Raw genomic sequence first — 23,239 nt, 5'->3', positions numbered from 1 at the left:
CCCTGCTGCAGTTCTTTTGGATACTGTTGATCTCTTCAAATGAATGCCATAGGCATAAAACTGTTTATATTGCATACTTCACAAAAATGAAGATGGATGTTACTCCTTTCACATCAGAGCAAGCATAGAATCATAGAATCGCTCAGGTTGGAAAAGACTTTAAAGATCACTGAGTCCAACCACAACCTAACCATACTACCCTAACTCTAGCAACCCTCTGATAAATCATGTCTCTCATAAGAGAGAGAAGCTCCGACCTCAGACACAAGCTTCCTTTTTGCATTACCAGTCAGAGACAAAAGCTTGGTTCTATAAACAATCACAGTGATAACAAATGAAAGGTAGCTATTTTTATCAGTTTTGTTTAGGTGGGAAAAGTTTGTGTATTTTTTTGTTTGATTGTTTTAAAAGAGCATCTTTAATGAAAGCAGGAATGTTCCTTTGCACTAAAACGTTTCACTGAACCACGATCATCAGAACCACGCCTGGGAAGTTGCTGACTGGCGTCACACCTCTGCATCAGCCCCGCTGCTGAAACCCAACCTTCCCACCAAGGTCAGCGGGCCTCAGCTGGCCTGCAGGCTCCTTGCTAAATCCCTGTGGATTGTGTTTGCAATGAACCATCAGAGGGATTTATTGTTCCTTTCTTCAGTTCGATGGTAAGGCAGTTTCGTTTTACAGCTTCTGCCCAGAGTGCTACTAAGACTCTTAGTAAAATTTGGATGCATTTTCTTCCATCTTTATTTTCCTCATGTTTCCAAACAAGGAAACAAGACAGTTCGGGATCATTCCCCACCAAACATCTTAGATTGAAGTCCTGCTGTTATTTCTGTAGCCACGAGGCCCTCATCTGATGAGAGATTTGTCTGATTAAGGAGTGCAGGATTTGACCTTCCAGGAGAGATCTGCCTTAATGAAACGCATACGGTACAGCCACAGCGGCACTCTGGAAAGCACTACAGAGAAATGCTATTGCATGTCCCAGCAAACATCCAGTTCCACCAGCTTGAGCTAAGATTCCTCAGCAGCTTTTTAAAATGCACCTTACAAAAAACTAGAATGAAATCGAGGGCGACATTCTTTTGTTTAACAAATCTGACAAAAGGAAGCTGAGTCAGACTCTCTGCAGGATGCAGACCTCCATCAGTGACAAAGGGAAAATGGCTCCCAGTGGAAATGACTGAGCACTGCACTGCTCTGATTAAAGGCCCCAGAAAGGACAACCAACTTTCTGCAGAGATTAAGCTTTCTGCGTCGAGCAGTAATTGTTATTTTTTAAACTTTAAGCAGCATTACTTCCAGAGAGGCTTCAGACAACTGTTAGATATGATTGCATATTTCAAATGGGAGGGGATTTTACAATTATTGTCTAAGCTGTTCCAGATTAGCATTTCAGATTTATTTTTGTAACTGAAGGGAAGAGTGTGCTCTCTTCTAGCACAGTTCCTCGCTGGCCATAAAATACTGACACCAGTCTTATTACTGTGACTAAACTCCAAGTCCTGACAGACCTCTGCACAGTGCCTGCAACACACTGCCTCTGGGAAGATGGACTACAAGATCTCACCTTCATCAGCTCTTAGAAACATCATCAGTTACACCTGTGTCAATAGCTGTCTTTGGCTGTGATGATAACTTATTAAGGGTTTATTTCTCATATACATTTTCACTGTAACCAGAAGTACTGGCAAGGAAAAAAATGCGTGCTTACTCAGTGAAAGGCATGGGCTATTCTATCAAGCTGGATGGAATTGTTGCTGCCTAGGAAAGCAAAGAACTTGTTCCTACAGCTACAGTTCCTACTCGTTCTTTGAGAACTTCACAGCCCATTGATCACATTGGGCAGCAAACAAGCACTACAGGGAAAAACTGAAACGAGATGTTACCAAAAGCTCCTATCATAAAAGTCATGTTGCTTTCCTGGCTACAGAGAAGATAATGAAATCTGAGCTTTAGATCACCTGAACAATCTCCTCAGCAACATACAAAATGTAATTCAGAAAAAAAGATGCAAGCTTTAATCTCACATTTATCCTTTAGTTATAAATTCCATTAATTTATACAAACTCACTCCCAGGTCTCCATGTATAGTGAGAACAGTCAAATTTAATAGATTTAGCATAGTAATGAGGGCTCTGCTTCTGCCCATTATAACACATCCCTCCTTTCAGCAGTTACAAGGTGACAGTTACTAGTTTAGATTCACAGAAAAGTCAAATTCAAACTATGCACCAGCACCTTCAAGGCAAACTTGAGATTTACCCCAGCCAATAAAGGAAAGACTATTTTTAACTCTGCTAGCCTCAGTAGTCTGGAAGGCTGTTCAGACACCAGCAAGGAAGTAACCATGTAAACGTTCTTAGGAAGAGATGCTGATCTGAGCCACGCACAGCTAACCCAGGTGCCACAGACTCAAAAAACAGCAGCTAATGGACATCCGTGGGAAAACCTCTGGGAAAAAAAAGTGAGTGAGCCATTAGCAACAGCTGGAGATAACCAGTCAGAAAACTTGGATAGCATTGCTGAATAGACCAAGGTAAAAGAGTTGGTGTCGTGTGGAACAGGAACTCGACATCAGCAAAGATGTGAAATGCAGGTGGTACACAGCACTCCTTTTGCTCATGCCACCAGCTCTGTCCATAAAATGAGTCACATGGAGTAGTAGGAAATTCCTACATGCTAAGGATGCTCTTCATTTTTTACCTTTCACTTCCCGAAGTTTTGCTATTAGGTAAGATAGGCCTCCAGAGGGCAAGTACATCTGTTGATGTTGCCTGATCACACACAGGATGTTTCCCGTTAGCAAAACTTGATATAAACTACCAATATTTTGTTTAAAACATTATCACACTGTTTGCAAAAGCAGCCAACCACCAAGGGTTTTTTTCCAGACTCTTATCATTTGGCACTGATGATGAAAAGTCCAAGGTCTACAGGAAAACTGCCTTGGTAGCATTTTAAGTCAGCAGCTTTGAAAATCTGATGGAATTCACTACTTAGAAAGTGTGATAGTGAAAATATCTGGGATTAAGTAGAGGAAATGAGGTGCTGTGAACCATTAGGTTCCTATTGAGAGGGATACAACTTCAAATTCAATAAAATTTCAGTGCACATTTCCTCATAGCCAGAAAGAAACTTTAAATAATCAGTTCAGTATACATTAAATCTGTAAAACAGAATATGAAAGGTTTAGAGATTTTAATAAGGATTTTTAAAATTTAAATGAAATTATCTTCCTTGTAGCCTATAGAATGGTTTGCGGTAACTCTATTGAGCTCTGAGACAGAGCGTGCTGAAAACGCCTTTAGAAACATTCTTGTGTCTTTCCTTGAACTTTCCAGGAGAGATAAAACAAGTCACCTAAAACAAAGCTTATTTAGTTGGCGTTAAAACAGACCTTGGTAATCTAGGCCTGATGCCTCAGGGCACGCACAGAAAACCTAAGGCTTTTCTCATTCCTTTCTTTGGGTAACAGACATGAAGGGCTCTCTCATCCCCATCCTTAGTTTAGATTAGCTAAATAGCATGCTCGCTCCCAGGTCCACAGATATGAACATCAAAGGCAGTGCAACGGTCGTAAACACAGTTGAAGTCATTTGCAAAAGTAAATCATATCTGGGACTGCTGTCTGCTGTGGGTACCACTTTATCACTGAGCTACATCCTGACCTGATAGCTGCAGTTCCCTGAAAAACTCTTTATCAACATCCTCCCTGCTCTTCTCTCAGCAATGAAATGGGAGCAGCTTATTTTCTTGGAAGGGATCTTAATTCTCGTTGGTCTCCCTAAGTAAGACTTTGAAAAATGCCTCATTTGTCGCTTAACTTTCTGAATAACAAATGTATCAAAATTTTTAAATCATCCATGTCTGCAGCCATACATCATAAACATGTGTAATAATATAACCACCTTCAGCCTTTGAGAAAGCTAGAAGATCAATCCCATCACCTGTGCTGAGTAGTGATGCCAAATAGGAGCAAGAGAACATTTAACTGTGGATCATTATTATTTAAAGTCCTAATTAAGGCATGCTGGATATTTGCCTACTTTTATTAAAACTGTTTTTGTTTGTTTTTAAGTGGGTTTGGAGTTAAGTTTCACATTTCTCTGATTTCTTTCTTCATTATTTAGTAAAAAAAAAGTTCCTCTTTCAGTTGTTCTGTTCAATATCAGAGCTACACCTTTGCCTTCAGTTTGGAAGACGTAGACAGGGATCAGCCAACAGCAGGTGCAAGAGGAGGAAGCATCCCAGTCCTACAGAAGGTTTGGGTACTCAGGCTAGGCTGTAAGAAAGCCCACAGGCTCATCTGATTGGTGTCACTGAACAATCTCCTGATGTAACCTTCAGGCAGGTGACAATATCAGAAGCACTGTGTTCTGCGCAGCCAGCCTCAGTAGCATCCCACCCAGCTGGCTGCCATGAGCGGCTTAGAGGCATAATGCTGAATCTAATCAAAATGCTTCAAACATATTCTCCTTCTGGAAGGCCCATCCACACTGTCTTTCATCTGAGGTCATAATTTTACCTGTGAAAAATACTGTTAAATCCCATTTAACATCCAGCCACCTCAGCCATATGAGGGCTTCAGCCTTCCAGCTTGTGGGTGTAAAAACCCTTACAGAAACATATCCAAATTGCTTTAAAATACACTGTTTGAGCAAAACAGTCATAGTCTGCGCTGATCAACTATCAGACACTATTTAAAGTGTCATTTTTTATAATCTCCAAAGCTCTTTATAAAATGACACCCACTACCAACTTTTGTCCTGACTTTTGACTTTCTCTTAGAGCTGATTTCCTTTTATTCAGCTGCCTCATTAGAAGCAGTAACAAATAAGTCACTAGAGCAATAATAAGGCTAAGTTTATCTTGTTTCCTCCACTCCCTTTTCTCACTGTATTACTAAGACTTGGAACAATAACAGGATGCCGGGATGCAGGATGGGAAAAGGCGGATTCCAGCTGGAAAACCTTGGAGATTGGGTTGCTGAACACTCCCAGTATTGCTTAACGAAAAGTGGAGTGGACTTTTCTGTTTGTTCTTTTTCTATGTACTGCTTAATGTTATGGGACACCGCTGAACTTAGTTTGCCTCATTTGGGAACAAATTGAAGCTCTACCAACTCTGACTCAGGTAAGGAATAAATGGTATTTGCCGTCCTTCAGCTGTGGGGGTAATTGCAATAATTTTTTATCTGTACCAAAAATGTCTTCTGCTGCTTTAAATAATTTAAGATATACTAGTGGTTAAGCTATGAATTTTATACATCTCTACAGCATCCTTTGGGCCTAATATTGATAGAACTTAAAAGTAAGGGAGGACAACAGCAGAGATGTTCACAGTTTACACTGGAGGAGGAAAATCTTTAGATTCCCCGGGCTATACCACAATATTCCCAGGTCACGTAACAGAAAAAACACGTTACGCTTTTTCTGTAGTTCTGTTCTGTAATATATAGATTATGTTGCCAATGTTCATTCACAATGGAAAAAGGATTGAAATGATATTGCAAATGGCAGCTGTAAGCCCTTTATGAAACAATTCCATTTGCAGCGTGGAGGTTACAGGCTTAGTACAGCTTGCAGTGAGCAGGTGTACGCTATGCCGTGGTCAGCATGCTCCAGCAAAGGGAGGGCTGCCCTTGGCAGTTCAAAAAGCTGCTATGGTTTTATGTAACCAACCCAAAGAAGACAGGAAGCCCTCACTTTTACCTGCCATCCCTGGTTTATTGTACCTGCTGAGGGTACCTAGGGTTGGAGGGAGAGGTTAGGTAAACACTTCAGTGCCTTGGTCTCCTAAGTCCCAGCCCTGGGCTATCAGCTTTTACAGCTCCTGTTCCAGAACACCAGCAATTCGTACTTGAAAACCTTCTTGATCTCAAAGGTCCAAAACGCACCATTTTTTTTCTGACAAGGTATTTTACAAACAGTTTCTTGGTGCAAGAAGTTGGTTGAAAAGGCTTATCTTTTCCTAAAGACAGTGCAGCAAACCCCTGAGGCAACAAGTGTGCTGTACAGCTTGCAACGACGAAGCATATATGCATAAGAGATTAATTGATACTGCTTTTTGTGGAAGAATTCTATTCTGCAACAGTGGAACTGCCAGTGTGCACAGTACCTTCTTGTGCTGGTTGTCACACTGTAATAAAGATAAAGGAAGGAAAGAAATGCAGGGAAAAAAGTAATGGGAGAAGATTAACTTCTGTGAGAAAATCTGTTCTATTCTCATCTGCTGAAAACATTGAAAGTTGGTTGCTACTGCAGTTAACAAAGGTGTAATCAATGTGCTCCTGCCCCCACTGATTATAAATCATCACATCAGCATTTGTAAAAGCATGCGGTAATATAAATGTTCATGCAGGAAAAAGAACTAGACAAAAGCAAGGTTGCTCCAATGACTTACAAAAGCTTCTCATCTCCAGTTAATTTGTGCCTTGTAACAACACTCAGTTTACCAGAAACATACAGCAGAAACACTGACTTGTCATTTATCTGTGATATCTCGAGGAGTTACTTTCTGTCCTTACATAAGGAGTGACCATCAGGAGAAAAGGACGCAGTTTTAATTTAGCATATGAATGCCTCAGGACAGCACAGTGCACTGCAGAGCTGTAATGTGAAGTTAGAACAATACATAAATGAAATAGAAAGCAAAAGATCAACTCAATTAACAGATCATTCCTGTTTTGTTCACAAAACTCTGTTATTTTTCAGAGTGTTACAGCCACACCACGCTAAGTACTTCCCAACACTCTACTCTTAAACGTAAGATCATAGAACTGTTATTTAGACATTATAAAGCAAATGCTAACATTGAAAGCATGCCGTGGGACAGCTGTGTGTCATCCCAAACCTGCAGCTCGCACAGAGCTGGGCTCAGGGCTACCAGGAGAGCTCAGGTAGAGAAAGTTCCACCGAAAGAGTTAACAGGTTTGCTGCCAAAAGAAAACAGGTTTGTTTCACATCCTGCCTCTGTTGGATGAAACAGCTGAAAACAGGATATAGGTAAAAATCCCTGGTTTAAAGGCTCCCCTGATTTATAGCTGGTACGGAACAAAGGATTGCACTACGCATCCGCAAGTCAATATTTCAATTAATATTTCAAATGAAAAATAGACAATCTTTTCAAAAAGTCTTTTTCGTTTGGTCAGGTTACCTTTCTACAGGAGTACAGGCTCCCATCAGGCTAGCTAATGCTTCATAACTACCAAAAAAGGGGAGGTTCACAGAACAGAGGTAACCGATTGTTTCTAGCGGCTGAGCTGGCTGCAAGGAATCTCCATGGTTGTCGTGTGTTCATCACTTCGGTTTTGACTCAGGTTCTAGAAGTTTAATTCAGAGGTTCATATGTTAGTGCCAAGAAGAAAATGGGATTCCTCTGCCTGTGAGAAATGCATTGAAAACACTGAGAATGAAAATGTTGCTGTGCATTTTTTAAAAAACAAATGTCTTTCTTCTTGCTGTCTTTGGGGCTTTACGGATCAAAAATGCCACCCAGTGTAGCCCTTCAACTTTAGACCAAAGCAGAGAGGGACTATTTGTGTAAACTGGAGGCTCGCTAGGACAGAGAGATGGCCAACTCACAGTCAGTAAGGAGAAAGTTGTGGGCAGGTAGACGGGCACTCTGGCAGACTTCTCCAGACAAGGACAGCTGAGCCGTTCCATACAAGATTAGGAGCTACGTGTGAAAGAGTTATCAAGCAGCCTGTGTGAAAGGGTGGAGAGTTCATCCTGAGAAATGGCTGACTATTCAGAAGGAAGACAGGTGTTGGTACACACTGCAGAAATTGTAGACACTGTTCCAAAGGATCAATGGAAGAGAAGAAGTATTCTCCTGCTCCAACACTGCTACCTGAAATGCCAGGAGTTACTGAGCACCACCACAGCCACAGGCAGGCCAAAAGCAGGAACCTTTTAAATTCTTTATTCTTGTTTCAAAATACAGAAAGGCCACTGCTCCTGTCCCAGTCTAGCTGTCACCAAAACCTTCCTGTTCCTGTGTGATTTTGCAACCATACTGTGTCAGAACCCAAGGAGAAAAAGCCCTCTGGTTTTGTACCATGCTATTTTACAGAGCCCACTATCAGCCTTCACAAATCAGCAGCACTCCATCCAGCTCTGCCCCCGCTGCACGCACCCCCTGCCGTGCTCCCTGCACCCTCCTCTGCTCCCATACCCAGCCACACCATCCGGCACCACCTCCTGACTCCTCGTGACACTCACAGGGTGCAAAGTAGGTTATCTACAGCACACACAGACCCCTGTCCTTATTCTGTGGGACAGTATAAAGGGAGATCCCACTTCCACGGTATGCCTGGTAGATAGAGCCAAATTCCTTCTGTCTTTGTCCACATTTCTGAGTAATGCCTTGGCAGGAGCAGTCTTTCCCCTTCCTTTTATGATGGTATCTGTTCTGAATTTGTGTTCTGAAAATCCTCTCTAGGAGTGCAAAGTGTACCTTAAAGCATGCTGCTTGAGGAGACTAAGAGCCTAACGCTGCTGTCGTGCAAATGACAGGAAATCCTGCCATTGATGGGAAACGTTCCTGCGCTGAGTTCCTCTTTATAGCCAGAGCCTCCACAGGCACAGTCCTAGGGCAGCTTCCCCCTTCCCTTTGGAGGACCTCAAGTTCTGCACCTGAATTTAGAGATTTGCAGTATCTTACTGGATTTTATTGTCACTGTCTTTCAGATAAGTAAGAAATGTCCGAATGAGAACTAGTTTGGTTTTGTTAGGGCTATGCCAACCAATCCATACTATTAATAAGGTATTGGATTTTTTTTCACCACCTTATTTATGAATCCACATCAAAATAGTACATGGTGCCTGTTTATTCAGTTCTGTCAGTGCTTTCATTAAAACAAACAAATATTGCTACACTATGCATATTGTAGTATAATCTAAATTACCAGTGCGCTCCAACTAAAAAACATATCCAAGTGGAGATTGAGAACTGAGGCAGAAAGCAGAGGGTAGGCTCCTTTTAGAAGGACAACGCTGGGAGCAAACGGACTTGCTTTGCACATCAGGTTTCCAGTGCCAGCAGCAGCACTGGTAAGTTTAGGATTAGTATAGTTACATCATCCAGTAACTGCACTTGGAGATGATTCAAGATTCTAACAGGAAGAAAGCGGTACGCTTGTCTTTGGAATACATTGCACCATTTTCCTTCTGTGAAATAGAGAGCTTTATTACCTGCCTTATATGGATTGATCTTCAGCTCCATTTAATGAACATTCCAATAAACAGCTACTAACTCAGGAGAGAAAAATTTCCACCTCAGCATAGGAAATACCTCCACTGAACTTCGGATTCAGGCCGCAGAGCCACAAAGTGCAGTTCTGCTGGGAATGGGAGCTTCCCATGCAGCCAGGCTGCCCAGCACCAGCATTCCAGGTGTTCCCATGCCAAGCCCCAGCAGGGCCGCAGTGCCAGGAGCGCTGCCACCATCTGTGAGCAGAACTCTCGCTGGGTCACCCTGATGAAAGCCCTGATAGCTCTCACTTTTATCACTTCCACAGAGACTGACACAATGTGTAAACAACAGCAGTGCCAGCACCTACCATTGTAGCTTGGTTCAAGTGGCGAAACTGCATCAAGTCACTGTCATTTCCAGATGGAAACGAAACCCAACAGAGAGCAGTCTACCTCTAAAAAATGTCATAAAACATAGGACAGCTTTCCTTAATTTTTTCAACTTCCCTACATCCGAGGAATGAATTTCCTAGCTTTGCTTTTTCAGCACTGTAAGCTGGAAATTTGCTTCCCTAGTTTCATTTTGATTTGAAGCTGAGATTTCCTTGACTCTCAGAGCTAAACTGTAAGTAAAAACATTGAAAGGCTCATTGTAAATTCATAAGAGCAGCAATAATATCATTTGTATCATCTCACAACACATGGGGATTTTAACAATGGAAATGTTCCAGGAAAAGACTGTAACTATAGGGGTTGGCAGAAAAGGTCTTGAAGTTAATTAAGCCTGGTCTGGAAGTCTAGTTGAATAAGGGCAGGAAATAGAGAAGAATGAACTGACATTTGAATTAGACATTTAAAAAGGGGGAAAAACACTGAATACTAATAACCAAACAAAACAGATCCAGACACACCCTGTTGTTTTAGCCTTTTGCCCAGCCAGAAAAAAGAGAGATTTATGTGTATGTGCTTTCTTTATCTGCCACGAAATTAATTTTCAGAAGAAATATCAACGCATCACGTTACTGGGTAGAATAATCTGGTCAAAGGAATTGGCACACACATACAGCTAACATGTTTTCTCTGCTTCAGATTACTGCTAGCATGATAAATATCAGTTAACAGTGACCTGCCCGTGATGCTCATGTTAGAGATAGATACTTCTGCTCCTGAGCTTTTGTTGAGAAAGATGTAAAGAACAAAATCTTATCTTCTGCAAACACAGCTATATTGTACTTTGAATATATATATATATTTGTTGTTGTTGCTGTTGTTGCATGCAGTGCCTCAAACGATGGGGACTTTTCCTTAATCAAACCAGCTCAGTCAGAGCTCTGTGCCAGGAAGCCTCTCTGATACGACAGCTTTATGTGGAAACAAACGGGAAGGAGAAAAGCTCTATATTATTCTCAGAGTCATCTTATTTTGTTCTAGCTTGGACAAACTCCTAAACACTCAGTGACATATCCAGCTAATCTCTGTGTACAGCTGAGCTGACCAGGGGCGGAATCAAAGCAGATTGATTCTGAAATGTGCACACAATTTATTGTAGAAAACAAAGCCTCTGGTTGGAGATGCTTGAGGAATCTTTTTAGCAATCACAAACACCTCCAACACATCAGAACTGTTCTATCTCTGCAAGGGGATGAGCCTAATAATTATTGAAGGATTCTCCCCCTTCACACTCAAGGAGGATTTGCCCCCTTCACACCCAAGCCCCACTCCCCAAAATCAGGCAATGCAGTCTAAGGGAGCTGCTGCCAACACCCACATTTCCACCTCTCCTACCGGAGCAGCTTGGGGTACACAATCATTAACTGGCTGAAAGAAAGCAAGGAGAAACATCCACAGACGCTTCAGGTAGTGTCAACAAGACGGATGGAGACTCAGTCCTCCTGCGGCATGAGTGAGACCCTTCTCAGAGACAAGTACACCAAACAGCAAGATCATCGCTGAAACTGCATACTTTTTGGATGTGTGGAAGAGAACAGATTATTTGCCTGTCCATAATGCTGGTACTTCATCACCATTTTCAGCATTTGTCCTAATCAGTAATTATCTGGATGGGAAATGTTTTCCTCTTAACTTTCTATTTTGGACAGATAATTCATAGGGGAAAAAATGCTTGCTCTTCCAAGCTCTGCACACAGGGTTTATTCCACTCATCTTATTAGCTCATTTCAGAACAGAAGGGCTGTGTTTAAAGCAAAGTAAAACCCTCAAAATAGCTCAGATTTCAACAGCATTCGTCCAAGAACAAATTTTCTGTCATTTAATTGTTAGTTTCACTGCAGCAACATCTGGGTAGCAAAAAAATAAGATCACTCATAGATCCTACAAGCTTGCTGGTTTAAGGAAATTGAGCCCTGTAAATGAACAAAGCACAGAGATCTATGTGACGTGTGGCATGATTATATGAGGTGGTCATATTCTGTACCAAACATGCAAACTCCACTTAGAAGCTTGAACATGCTCACTAAATCCAGAATACTTCTTCTCTTTAGGTGTTATTTGACCCTCATAGCTGTGATTCCAAGGCTCAGGAGCTGTATGGAGATATAGGAAAGTTGCTTATGGCCTTAAACTCAATGTTGTCCATGTTGTCAACATCTAAGAGAAAGCCAATATCTTCTGTTTATGATACTATATTTACTTGTTATAGAAGTGTCATAAATTGGTTTAATAATTTCCTTATGAATCGCAAACAAGCCTCAAAAGATTACTGCACTTACTCCACTTACTGCATATTTAAAACACTTTAAATCAATTTGGGGTCACTTTAGTGAAAGCATCTGTAGTAAAGCATTATATGACTACAGTACCATGCCCACCATAAGAACTCTTCAGCAGCACCAAACAGAAGCATTTCAGTGATTCAAGTACCATCTCAGTTTCAAATGTTCAGTTCTCAAGTCTCTCTACAGCCTCCGTGATGACAAATAACATTATTGTGAAAAATGAATAGAGACACTGATTCTGCACCTGGCATGATGCATGATCTGCATGCTGACAGTGTGAAATGAGGAAGATTCTTAAAACTCACCTAATGATTCAGTGTGGTGTAACAGACTTTTATGAGTATTTGTCTCCTGAGAGAGGTGAAGGCCAACATTTTCACTAAGGCTGCTGGATTACTGTCTGGACATACCTGGATGCATTTATAAAAGGAAAACAGTCATCCATTAAAGCAACAATTACACTGCAAAAGCAATCTGGATAGAATAGCAGAAACCAGGCAGTGTCCATTTTGCTCATTTTAATGCTATCAAAGTATCGTTTTGCGTCCATCACAAATGTCATCCTCGCCACAGCAAACAATCTTTGCATGAATAATGCACCACTGTCACGTCAACAACAGTAACGACTCAAGAACTATTTATTTACTCCAAAAATAATGCTTCCTCAAAGTCCATGAAGAGACCAGCCCACAAATTAAAGCATGTATTTAATTTGCTTCTCAATTATCAGATTTGCAAGTAAGAAACTCAGATAAAAACCGTATTACCACAGATCAACGGAAAGATGTTTTACTTCAAGATTGGAACAGGAATCACAGCATGTGCACATGTATCACAGAAGTAGTCCTTGGTTTGATAACTTTACTATTTAAGGCTTCTGACATACCACATTTAAAAAAAAATAACCTACCCCTGGCCAATGTGAAACTTGCAAAATTTCATATATACTGCACAGGTATACAGAAATACCATCCTATGTTTTATTAGATCATGTACAGCATTCATTTCCACAAGCAGAAACGTTTCAGATCCCTGGAGGTATCTAAAATGACACTATCCACAAAGAACACAGAACAACCAGGCACAAAGCAAGGTCTGTTGTGATAAGACACGGGGAAATCATTTTATATAAAACAGGGGAGATTTAGATCAGATATAAGAAAAACGCTTTTTTGTGATAAGAGTAGTAACTGTCACAGGCTGCCCAGAGGTGGTGGAAGCCCTATCCCCAAAGACATTCAAGGTCGGACTGGACTGGGCTCCGAGCACCCGATGGAGCTGTAGGTGTCCCTGTACATTGCAAGGGAGTTGGACTAGATGGCCTTTAAGGCTCCCTTCCAACATAAATGATTCTATCATTCTGTGATCTCTTCCACTGTTCCAGAAAAGGGTACTGTTTGAGGTTTTCCAGAAGTCAAAATCAGAGCTGATTCACAGTGTGTGTGGAATGCAGATGGATAAAGCAAGATCTAAGCCAAACAAGTGTCTGTCTGTGAATAGGAAATCAAGTCCAAAGCTACACTAGCAACACACAGTCAATAGCTTTGCAACTAATCCATTCTTTGTCAGGTGGGAGTAATACAAGAATGTAGACAGCGCTCTCCAAACCGCAAATACGTTTTTGTATGTTTTTCAAAAACATGCTAGAAACTGAGAGAAATGAACAGAAGTTAAATGCCTTCCTGCTTTTGTGGGCCCTGGTGCCTGAGCATCCCATGGGCTTGACTCTGAGCTCTCTCAAAAAAATCTCTATCTGAGAAGGATTTCTGTGATTGTGATTCTGTCTTGCTAACAGGCTGCATATGTTACAATTGTGCTGATAGTTACCAGGATCCCTGTAACAGGTAGTTCTGTAAAGAACACTACTGGAGTTAAAGTAGTACCTCCAACAAAATCGTTTCTTTTGTCCTGGAGGTTATGCCTGTATATAAGGGGTCAGATTCAAAGCAGTGCAAGCAATTTTTGAAGCTCCCATCCTACAGCTTTGGGATTTCAAGTAAAAAGGATAAAAAAAAAAACAACAAATCAACCTTCTCTGGACTTTAGAAACAGCATGAATTATGGCGCAAGTATCTCACGGAGATAACTTATTGTAAAGATTCCCTTAAGATTTGCTGTTCTTTGTTGATACTGAAGACAAAAAGCACTTAACCTCAGTGTCTGCTATCACTTGTTTGTCCACAGTGGCATAATTCCTCCCTCGTTACAGTCAAGAGCCACTTGCAAAACCAAATGAGTTGTGACCCTACTCAGCAGCAGGCCGCTACCCCTTCAGTACAGCTGCTGGGCAGCGACCGGCTGCCAGAGACAGACATGAACTCTTCCAAAAGACTCTTCTGTGCCTAAAGAAAAGCCCAGTCAAGACAGACGAGCACGGAACACAGTGCTTCCTGCCTGCTATAATGGGTGACTGCATCCATAACACTGTACTGTTGTTCACAGATCACAAGCAAAGCCTCCTGTAGGCTACTCTTCTCCCACTCTTGCTCACAGTCTTGGTTTTGTTAATCTACCTAGCTAACATTATCAGGCACATCACTGATGTAAAAGAGACTCCAGTGAAGTCAGGAGAATTTACAGATGCAAGATCAGATGCACAGCTGACACATCTTGCTTCACTTTCAGGTTTGTGATGAGGTGACTACTAGCATACAAAATGCAGATCTATATACTCAACAAAGGAGATTATTGTGACCTCTTATAACTTTCTTCTGCACACATTTCTCTGAACTTTACAGGAAATGCCCTCTTCAACCATGCATTTGATATTTGCAGTTCACAGCCTTCCTCAGTACTTCCCACAGCTCTTAAACCCCCAAGTCAGCAGGTCACTAGCTGAAATGCAAGCAAAGCAATCAGGAAGCTCTGGGAGGGCATTAGTGTACGTTTCATTATTGCTTTTCACCATCCTCAGTGCATGGCTATCCACTCATCAGTGTGGAGGTGGCTTTGTTTCTTAAAAAATAAATATGTATTTTTTAAAGGCCAATACTAGTGCTTGCCTCCCCCATTTTTATCTAGTTCTGTGCCAGAAACAATAGAAAGATCAGGAGCCCTGTCTTGCTGACTGCTATCAGTCTGGTGTCCTTTGCTTCTTGCTGTCCATTCAGGAGCATTGTATTGGGCGATCTAATCAAAAGAAATGCATCTTCAACATACACACCATATTCATGGTATTTATAGTCCCTTTTAACAATAATAAGCAACAAATAAACATTTTTTTTCATTTCTGAAAGAGGTGTCTGTCCTGGCCGAGCACTTCATCCAACCATCAGATGCAGCTGTATCTTCTACCATCTAACAGAGAATTGTTTTTTAGGCTGAAGAGACAGGCAAAAAATCATTGATATATTTTCCCCAGACTTACAGAAACTCAGAGCTGAAATCAAAAACAACATAGAGGATCAAAAGGTTTTTTTTCTTCAGAAAAAACATGAGGAGACAAACTGGGGGCCAAAATCAGACACAGAACGATCTCAGCTCCACTGAGGAGCTCCAGCTCTAAGAAGTGAGCTGCACCCCGTGCACACAGCAGTGCTCACACAGTACAGACTGATGTGGGGTCTCTTTGCAGTTGCACATTTGCTTAAAATACTGCTGAAGCGGCTGTTCATTCAAAGCTACTATCACAAGTATAAAATGCCATTTAATAATCAGCTTTCAGGCAGGCATTTGCACTCCAGATTGTTTAGTCATCAAAGTGGCTATTTACTTGAAGGTACTATCATGCATATAAAAAGTCATTTTATAATCAGTTTTCAGGTAGGCATTTGTGCTCCCGGCTGTTTAGTCATCAGTGGAAGCCACTTCTCAGGTGTATAAAGTCGACATAAGGACAATCAACACCATAATACTAGGCAGCCAGGCACCGGGCACATTTAAATCAGCTCAATAAGCTGGAAACCAAAAAGCAGCACAATGTTCTCAGGAAAGACCCATTTTAGAATGAATTATTGTACATTGTTGAGAGTATGTGACAAGACAGCTTTAATCAGAAATAAGAGAAACGCAGAGGAATAATTTACACAAAGAAAGAGCAACAAGAAGTGCTTGCTCCAAGTTAAAGTTGCACAACTTTGCAATGTGTCACTGAAGGTCGAAGATGTGGTTCCCATTCTCGCTGCACTCACTGTGTGCCCCTATCTCTTCTCACACTGTAAACTCACTGGAGCAAAGGAGGACTGCGTTTTTGCAATTTAGAAGCCACTCAGAACATGCAGTGCAGGTAACAATTCTATCTGTGTGATTATTTTGCTGCCTTGTCTCCCCGGGTTTGTCAGAGCAGGTTAGAGCAATGTTGTCTAATTAGGAGATCAAAAAAATTGGCAGAAAAAAATCCGAGACTGCTGTTAGTGCTGACCTCAGTCCATCAACAGGAGATGGCAAAGAAATTTAAGTCTTCTGTGCTTCAAAGGTACCTTTTGAAAGGGATACAGCTTTTCATCTAGCGGCAGTACTTTTCACAGAGATCTGAGAAGGCTTTATCCATTCATGTTAGCACAGCCATTTGTGGTCCCTGAAATGGAGCAGTAAGTACTGCTAGGGCTACTTTCTTCTAATCATGTTCTGTCTGCTTACCAAACATGCTCCTTCTGCAAAGCAATCTAAGTGTGCATTAAGCTACAGGCGCTGCAAAGAAAAAGATAATTTATCCTCCTCACGTTTGGTGGTTACCTTTCTATTTCTCACTGCCTACTGTATTCAGACATTTACCTTTGGTCTTACATATTGTATAAATGAGAAAGTAGCAATAAAACTGGATTCTGTAAGGCAGAGTTGTTTTGTCAGCTGACACTGTGTCAATCTGCTCTCATTAAATCTAATGTGGCTTCATTGAGAATGGGAAGTGTCCAGATTTTGAATCAAAGTAAAATTATTGCACCTGAACAACATCTAAGTTTGAAGAGTTGGCAAATTCAACAGAATTTTTGCACAGAGCTGCTTAGGGAGGGGGCAGCAGAGGGGTTGGGGAAAGGCTTCTGACAATACTTGTGACAATACGGACACCCTCTGGGGCCAGACCCAAGGGAACAACACCTAAAATCCTCACAACATTCACCTGAACAGGAGATGGGGGGTCGGGGCTCCACCCCCAGCCAGGGCAGCTGCAGCTGAGCCGAATGCTCTCCTTTAAGCTCAGCATTAATCACAACCGACTGAATGCAGAACTGCAGATATTCAGTGTTCCCTACAGTTACATTGCTGCAGGTGGGACGGCTGGGATTTGACTGACAACCAGAAGCAGCAACATTTCCTGTACTGTGGAATAGAATATAACCTGTCTTGTATTATTCACTTATCAGTCATTTTGTTATTTTTTTCCACCCTGATGAAACTCTCAATTTTGTAAGGGATTTTTCATTTTCAATTACATTGTTCAGATTCCAACCAAGATAGTGTAAACAAAAATAATCATTAAGTTTCCAGCTCAACAATCAATAATCATTTAGTTTCCAGCTTTTTCTAACAACCAGGTATGCAAATGATCTGAACAATATAAACAAAAACATTTAAGGAGGTATTGCAGGGGATTTGCCTGGAATCCACCTCAAATGCCACAAAACAAAAACTCTCTAAGATTAGTACAAGACCTTAATCTGATCAACACATCAGTTTAGCTACAGATGTCTGCATGTCTATCAAAGTCTTCATGTAGAAACTTGGTTTAACTTCTACTTAACATGCAAGCATAGAACTAGATTTGTAACTAATTAACCTAAACTCACATAAGCATGAGTAGGTAATTTCAGAGCAAGAATTAAGCCAAGTAAGAGGGAAATACCAGAAAAAAAAATAACAAATGTTCATTAGAATATTCCAGCAAATGTATTTTCATGGAACGGACACTATTTATTTTTGCTGCTCATCACACTTGTTTGATTACTTACTAAAATAACCTGCAAAATGCAAACTTTTAATCAGTACAGCATTGTCTGCATCTTCACTTGATTTCTTTTTAACAATTACTCCCAACCTGCAAGAAGAAACTGCACTATATGTATCAAGTGTCTTATAAATCAGTTTGAATACCAAAATTTATCAGTTAAATGTCTATGGTACCATGCAGACTAAGGGTTATTTGCTGAAATAACTCAATACATAAAAAGAATAATGTTGGTGGAAAAAAATATCATTCACTGTAAGAAAATTTGAGAGCATAATGAGAAGCTTAATTATTTGAACAAGCCATTCCCCTGCTAACTTCAAGGAACAGTTACAGTCCTTGCTTAAATTAAAAGAAAAAAGTTTGAATTAGTGGTAAGAGTCGGAGTGCAGTGCCCTGCTTCCAAACTCTGCACGTGCTGCCAAAGAAGGGCATTCTGAAATACTGTGATGAACCAAGCCACAGATCCAAGAGCAACACAGACTTCCCGCTGCAGAATGGAGAACTCACACAGTATCACAGAGGGACAGACTGCCCTATCGAGACCTGCATACCCCTCAGAAGGACAGGGCACAGTGCTCAGTGCTCAGCGTTACTTCTACTAAAACAAGAAATTCTGAGAGGTGCCACAGATGAAGCTGAAACCATGTTGTGCAAGAGGCTCTTTATCTCAGCCCAACATACGGAGGGCAGCCCCAAGCACGACCAAGCTGCTCATAAAGGAACCTTTACCTCACCATGGAGGCTGGACGAGTATTAACAGGCAATCCACTAACGAGGGATTAAAGGAAGGAAAACCAGCTCAAAATCTGATAACATGAAGACAGGTCCGTCAAGTGGAAGGGTTAGCTCAAGCTTCAGCCAAAACACGCATCCATTTCAAAGACTGAGTATAGTGCAAGGAGGTATTAAAAATATGCCCAATGGACATCTTAGTCTTCTCCTCAGTGCTTTCTGTATTGATGGTCAAGCTTTCAAACAAGGTCTGAACTACGAAACACGTAGAGAGTGGCCACCTACTTCAAGGGAGAGTTTGGAGAACGGATCCTCAGGAACAGCTGCGCTAACACCACTGCCCCTGAGCTCCTACACCCATCCAGTACTCTCAATACAGATTCAAGCCTTCAGTGCCCAACGAACGAGCAGTGCCCCTGCCCACGCTGCTGTTAGCAGTGACATCCTTGATGCAGGCTGGCAGCACCCTGATGAGTTGGGGCTGGGGCACAGCAGGTCCCGAACTTCACGTTACTGAAAACAGGGCCATTGCTAGGAAAGAGTTACCAGGAAGGTACAGCAGAGCTCTTTACAAAGAAGATTCAATTCAAGATCAGTATGCTTTAATCGAGACTTGACACTTGAGATACAAATGCTTTCTGCAGGTCTGTACATGTATCAGTTGCAGTGAAACGAATGGCAGCTCAAGTGGGCAGTGTTGTCCTCCGTTTCACCAGCTAACCTCATCACAGCAATAATCCATGAGATCCCACAGGACCACAGCAATGAGAGGAAATGGCAGCTGAAACACTACCATCTGTTTTTACTGAAGTACAGACTGTACCAGCTGATGTTAGCCAAATGGTTCTCCTTCAGTTACCACATTTCGTAACTTTATGAACAAAAGACAGAGCACAGCAGCATCAAATTCAGTGTCTGACAGTTCCAGTTGTAGAATATTTAGGATGTACAAATAAAACAAAGCAAAACAACAAAATCTTACTCATTTTCCTAAAAATAAAATAAAGCCAAAGTAAATGCATAGAAGAGAAAGAAATAGCTGATTCTAAGACTTTTCTATAAATCCCTAAAACTGTACAAACCACAGCTCAGCTATTAAATAGCAGCTCCAAAAGCAGCCTATTTAGTCATTTCCTACACATTCACAAAAGGAGCATTCTGCAGGTCATGCACAACTGTAAAGAGAGCAAAATTTCATGGTAAATAAAATCTTTTTACTGAAAATGATGCTGCACCACAGGGTAACATTGAATACCTAATTACCAAAGTGTAATTTTGAAAATCCCAACAAATCACGCCAAAGGTATTAATTTAATCTCCTATCTAACAACATGTGTGATTTCAACTTCTTTATCACAATTAACGTTTACTTTTGATGTATGTACTGACAGCTCCTAAAAGCTAATGGAAAGTCATTTATGTGTAATCTAATGTCTGATTATTGGAGCGTTTAAGTTCCCTGACAGTGCTTGACTTTGCAAAGGGAAAATCAGTGGAAAAATGAATCAACTTTTCTACATGAAATGAACTCAATCTAATAACCAGGCCTAAAGTTTGCTAATATTGACTTATGATGTAAAAAAAGGGTTTTGTCTTAAAGTAATTTTATGAATTACTCTTTGGTATGTGCTAAAATCTAAGAATAAGGGATAAATGAGCTTTATTTTTGCCTCCACACATTTTAAGAGACAAGGAGTTGATGCAATAAACAAGCTCTCTGAGCAAGGTAATTTGCTACATTGTACTTGGAATTGATTGGAAATTTCATATGAATCATTTTTTCCATCAACAAAAAAAAAATATATTTTAAATCAATAGTTTCTATATGAAGATATTGACTGCAGCATATTTTGTGTCAGGTCATGTCAAAACATTGCATTTCAGTTTGACAAACTCTAGCGTTTCATTTCAAGTTGAGTTAACATAAACTTTGATCTGGCTCAGCCTTGGTGTTGCTTCCCAGGGCAGCTCTCTCCCACGAGCTATGAGCAGTAGCCAAACTAAATTTTCTGAAATGCACAAAGGGTCATCTTTGCTACTGAATGTTCTCTTCAGATGAACTGTGGTAGCTCAAGAGGATGCTGAGTTTTATGATAGCTTTAAAAACTTGCATTTTTTACTTATTCAATTTTTTAAGTGCTTTTTACAGTTGCCAAATCATCTGGTTGAAACTGTTTTGTGTTGTGAAAGGTTTGGGGTCTGATAATTCAATTTTTGATTCTAAGGCAGATTGAAAGAAATACTAGAAGTAATCAAACTTTTCTTTAGAAGGAAATTCAATTTGCACTTCCATGCATGCTTTCCCTGATTAATCTGATTCTGTTGTTATTTACACAGCTCTCATGCTCTGTATTACTCCCTAGGCTCAGAAGAAGATGAAGAAGCTTATTCTGCTTTTCTCATTGTTCTTGGCTCCAGCATTCTCTTATAAAGAAAATCAGAAAATAAACCAAAACTTTTCTTCAAACAATACCAGTCATAAACGACTTAAGAGAGACTGGATATGGAACCGAATGCATATCAGAGAAGAGATTGATTCACCATTACCACATCACGTTGGCAAGGTAAACAACAGTCTCTTAGCAGTGAATGACTGGAAATGCAGACAGCAGATGAGTATCCTGAGAAGTATTACTTGTTTGCAGCTTAGCGGAACAGGGAAAAAAACGGCAAATAGAAATGGGACTGATGTACTAACATTACAGTCCTAAAATGGGTGCAGAGTGAATCAAGAACAGCATCAAAGGAATTCTAATTCTTTTGAAGAATATAGATAAATTTTAGAGAATGGCAAGCATGGAGCATCTGCAGTGAAGAAACAATTACATTGCATGCAGGTGCAGAGTTAGGAAGAAGGTCTGGCAGCTGATGTATGTCAATGTTTTTCTGGTAGCTCTTTCAAAAACCTGAGAGATCAGCTAATAAAAACATGTATTAAAGAACATATAGCTTACATCCCTCAGCACGGACACAAAAGTAAAGTGCTGCTTAGGAGTACTGTTACACAATCAAAAAATTTGTTTCACAAAGTGAAGGAAAACAATTTTTGAAAGTAATAACAAGCACTGACCTGACCGCAAACTCATTTTCTTCAGGGCAGTGCTCATAAAATCCTGTGATTAACTGCACATCACCCAGACAAAGTTCTCCCAGTCTAGTCTTTCAAATTGAACTACTTTGACACTTCTCAGATAAATGCAGTTCTACATTTTCCTTCCATGTACAACAATCAGCATCTGTCAAGGCTGTTATGGTAAAGTGAAACAGACCTTTCTGGATCAGTGCTGCTCACTGGCAGAAAGCACAAGAGAAAAGAGGCCACCGGGTACGCAGCTACCACAGGATATCTCTGTTTCATTTCAGACCAAGTCAGCAGCAGATTGAGGAGAACGCTTTTATTCCTGGTGCTGTCCTAAATAAGAGTAATTCACTTTGTACTGTGCTCTGTGGTCTTTCAAAAGTGGAATGAGTCCAATTACTTTTGCAGTGTCTGTGTTCAGTGCATTGCATTTGCAGGATTGAACACTTGATAAATCCTTTTAAAAGGCCACAGCATCAGCATGGCCAAACCGAGTGACAGCTGCAGGAATATGCTGATACGTCTGGATTTTATCTTTGATGACCTTGGAGGCTTCCATTTGCACGTTCATCCTTAGATTTAGCAAAAGCAATCATGGAAGCTGTACCTTTCACAACAAATAAGTAAGTAAAAATTAAGAAAGGAGGCACAGGCTGTACTATCTTTGAGACAAGGGTGAGATTCTTTCTCATGTTACATCTCCGGAGTCACAAGCTGTTGTTCAGCAGCACCAGCAGTTAGAAGCATGATTAAGTGCGTGGAACAAGAGAATTTTAATAGCACATTTCAAAATAGAAAACATAAATGAAAGAATGTTCAACAGTAAATGACAACGACAGGATAAATCAAATCCTGAATACCAAACAGCTGCAATTTATGATAACGTCAGTAACAAAAGACTAGAAAAATCTTGGTCAAACCCAACAATTATTGATAAATAGCTTGCTGAAACAAGAATGTTGATATAGTGCACGGAAAATTATGGTTTAAACTTTCTAGCAGTGTTCTTAGAGGAGTGTAGATAAGGAAGAGTCATGAGATTATGTCCAGATTAAAAAAAAAATATATATATATATATATATATACAAAACCATCTAGGACTGGATTAAATTACATATAAAAACAGATTCATGTTTATTCCTTTTACCCCACTCTTTTTTTCACAGCATACAATCTTAAATTTGAAACTCTGGAGTAAAAACTTAATCTCATTGTCATAACCATGAGTCTAAAGACTGACTGTGAAGAAATGGCATGTGACTAAACACAAGAAACCTGTCAGCTATGGCAGGAATTCTGCTAAATGGCAAACAATGGAGAAAAATGCTAAATAATGTTTGTCAGTAGCTGTGAATAAAGATTTTTTTCTGTAATTCTGTGAAATCCAAGCAAAATTCCACTTGGAGTTCTGCTAAATTCCAAAGATTATTTGCAAACAAGTGTAGCTCAAACAAAGCAGTGGTATCTATGTTCCTGACACAATGAGGCTGACGATTTTTATCTGTAACTGCATGAGCAATTTATACCTTCAGAAAATGTGAGACATAACCTTAAAATAAAACCTTCCTGATATATAAGCAAGCAGGTTTCAGTCTGGATGCAAGTTTCATCC

At 40.4% G+C, this 23,239-nt stretch overlaps 1 protein-coding gene across 3 annotated transcripts in view; it reads left to right on the top strand.

Annotated features, from left to right (window-relative positions):
* The first annotated feature begins 4,992 nt into the window (after positions 1–4,992).
* Positions 4,993–23,239, top strand: part of CDH5 (cadherin 5) — a 29,354-nt gene continuing 11,107 nt past the window's right edge. For 2 of the 3 annotated variants that reach the window (XM_046899376.1, XM_046899375.1), the window contains exons 1-2: positions 5,327–16,154; positions 20,912–21,112. In XM_046899376.1, coding sequence (XP_046755332.1) covers positions 16,032–16,154; positions 20,912–21,112 — 324 coding nt within the window. In that variant the 5' untranslated portion in view covers positions 5,327–16,031. Of the gene's footprint in view, positions 5,134–5,326; positions 16,155–20,911; positions 21,113–23,239 lie in introns of those variants that run through there. The other variant, NM_204227.2, reaches the window with a different exon arrangement.

Source organism: Gallus gallus, chromosome 11 (assembly GCF_016699485.2).
Source record: "Gallus gallus isolate bGalGal1 chromosome 11, bGalGal1.mat.broiler.GRCg7b, whole genome shotgun sequence".
Taxonomy (NCBI): Eukaryota; Metazoa; Chordata; class Aves; order Galliformes; family Phasianidae; genus Gallus; species Gallus gallus.
This window is presented reverse-complemented; position numbering and strand designations above follow the sequence as displayed.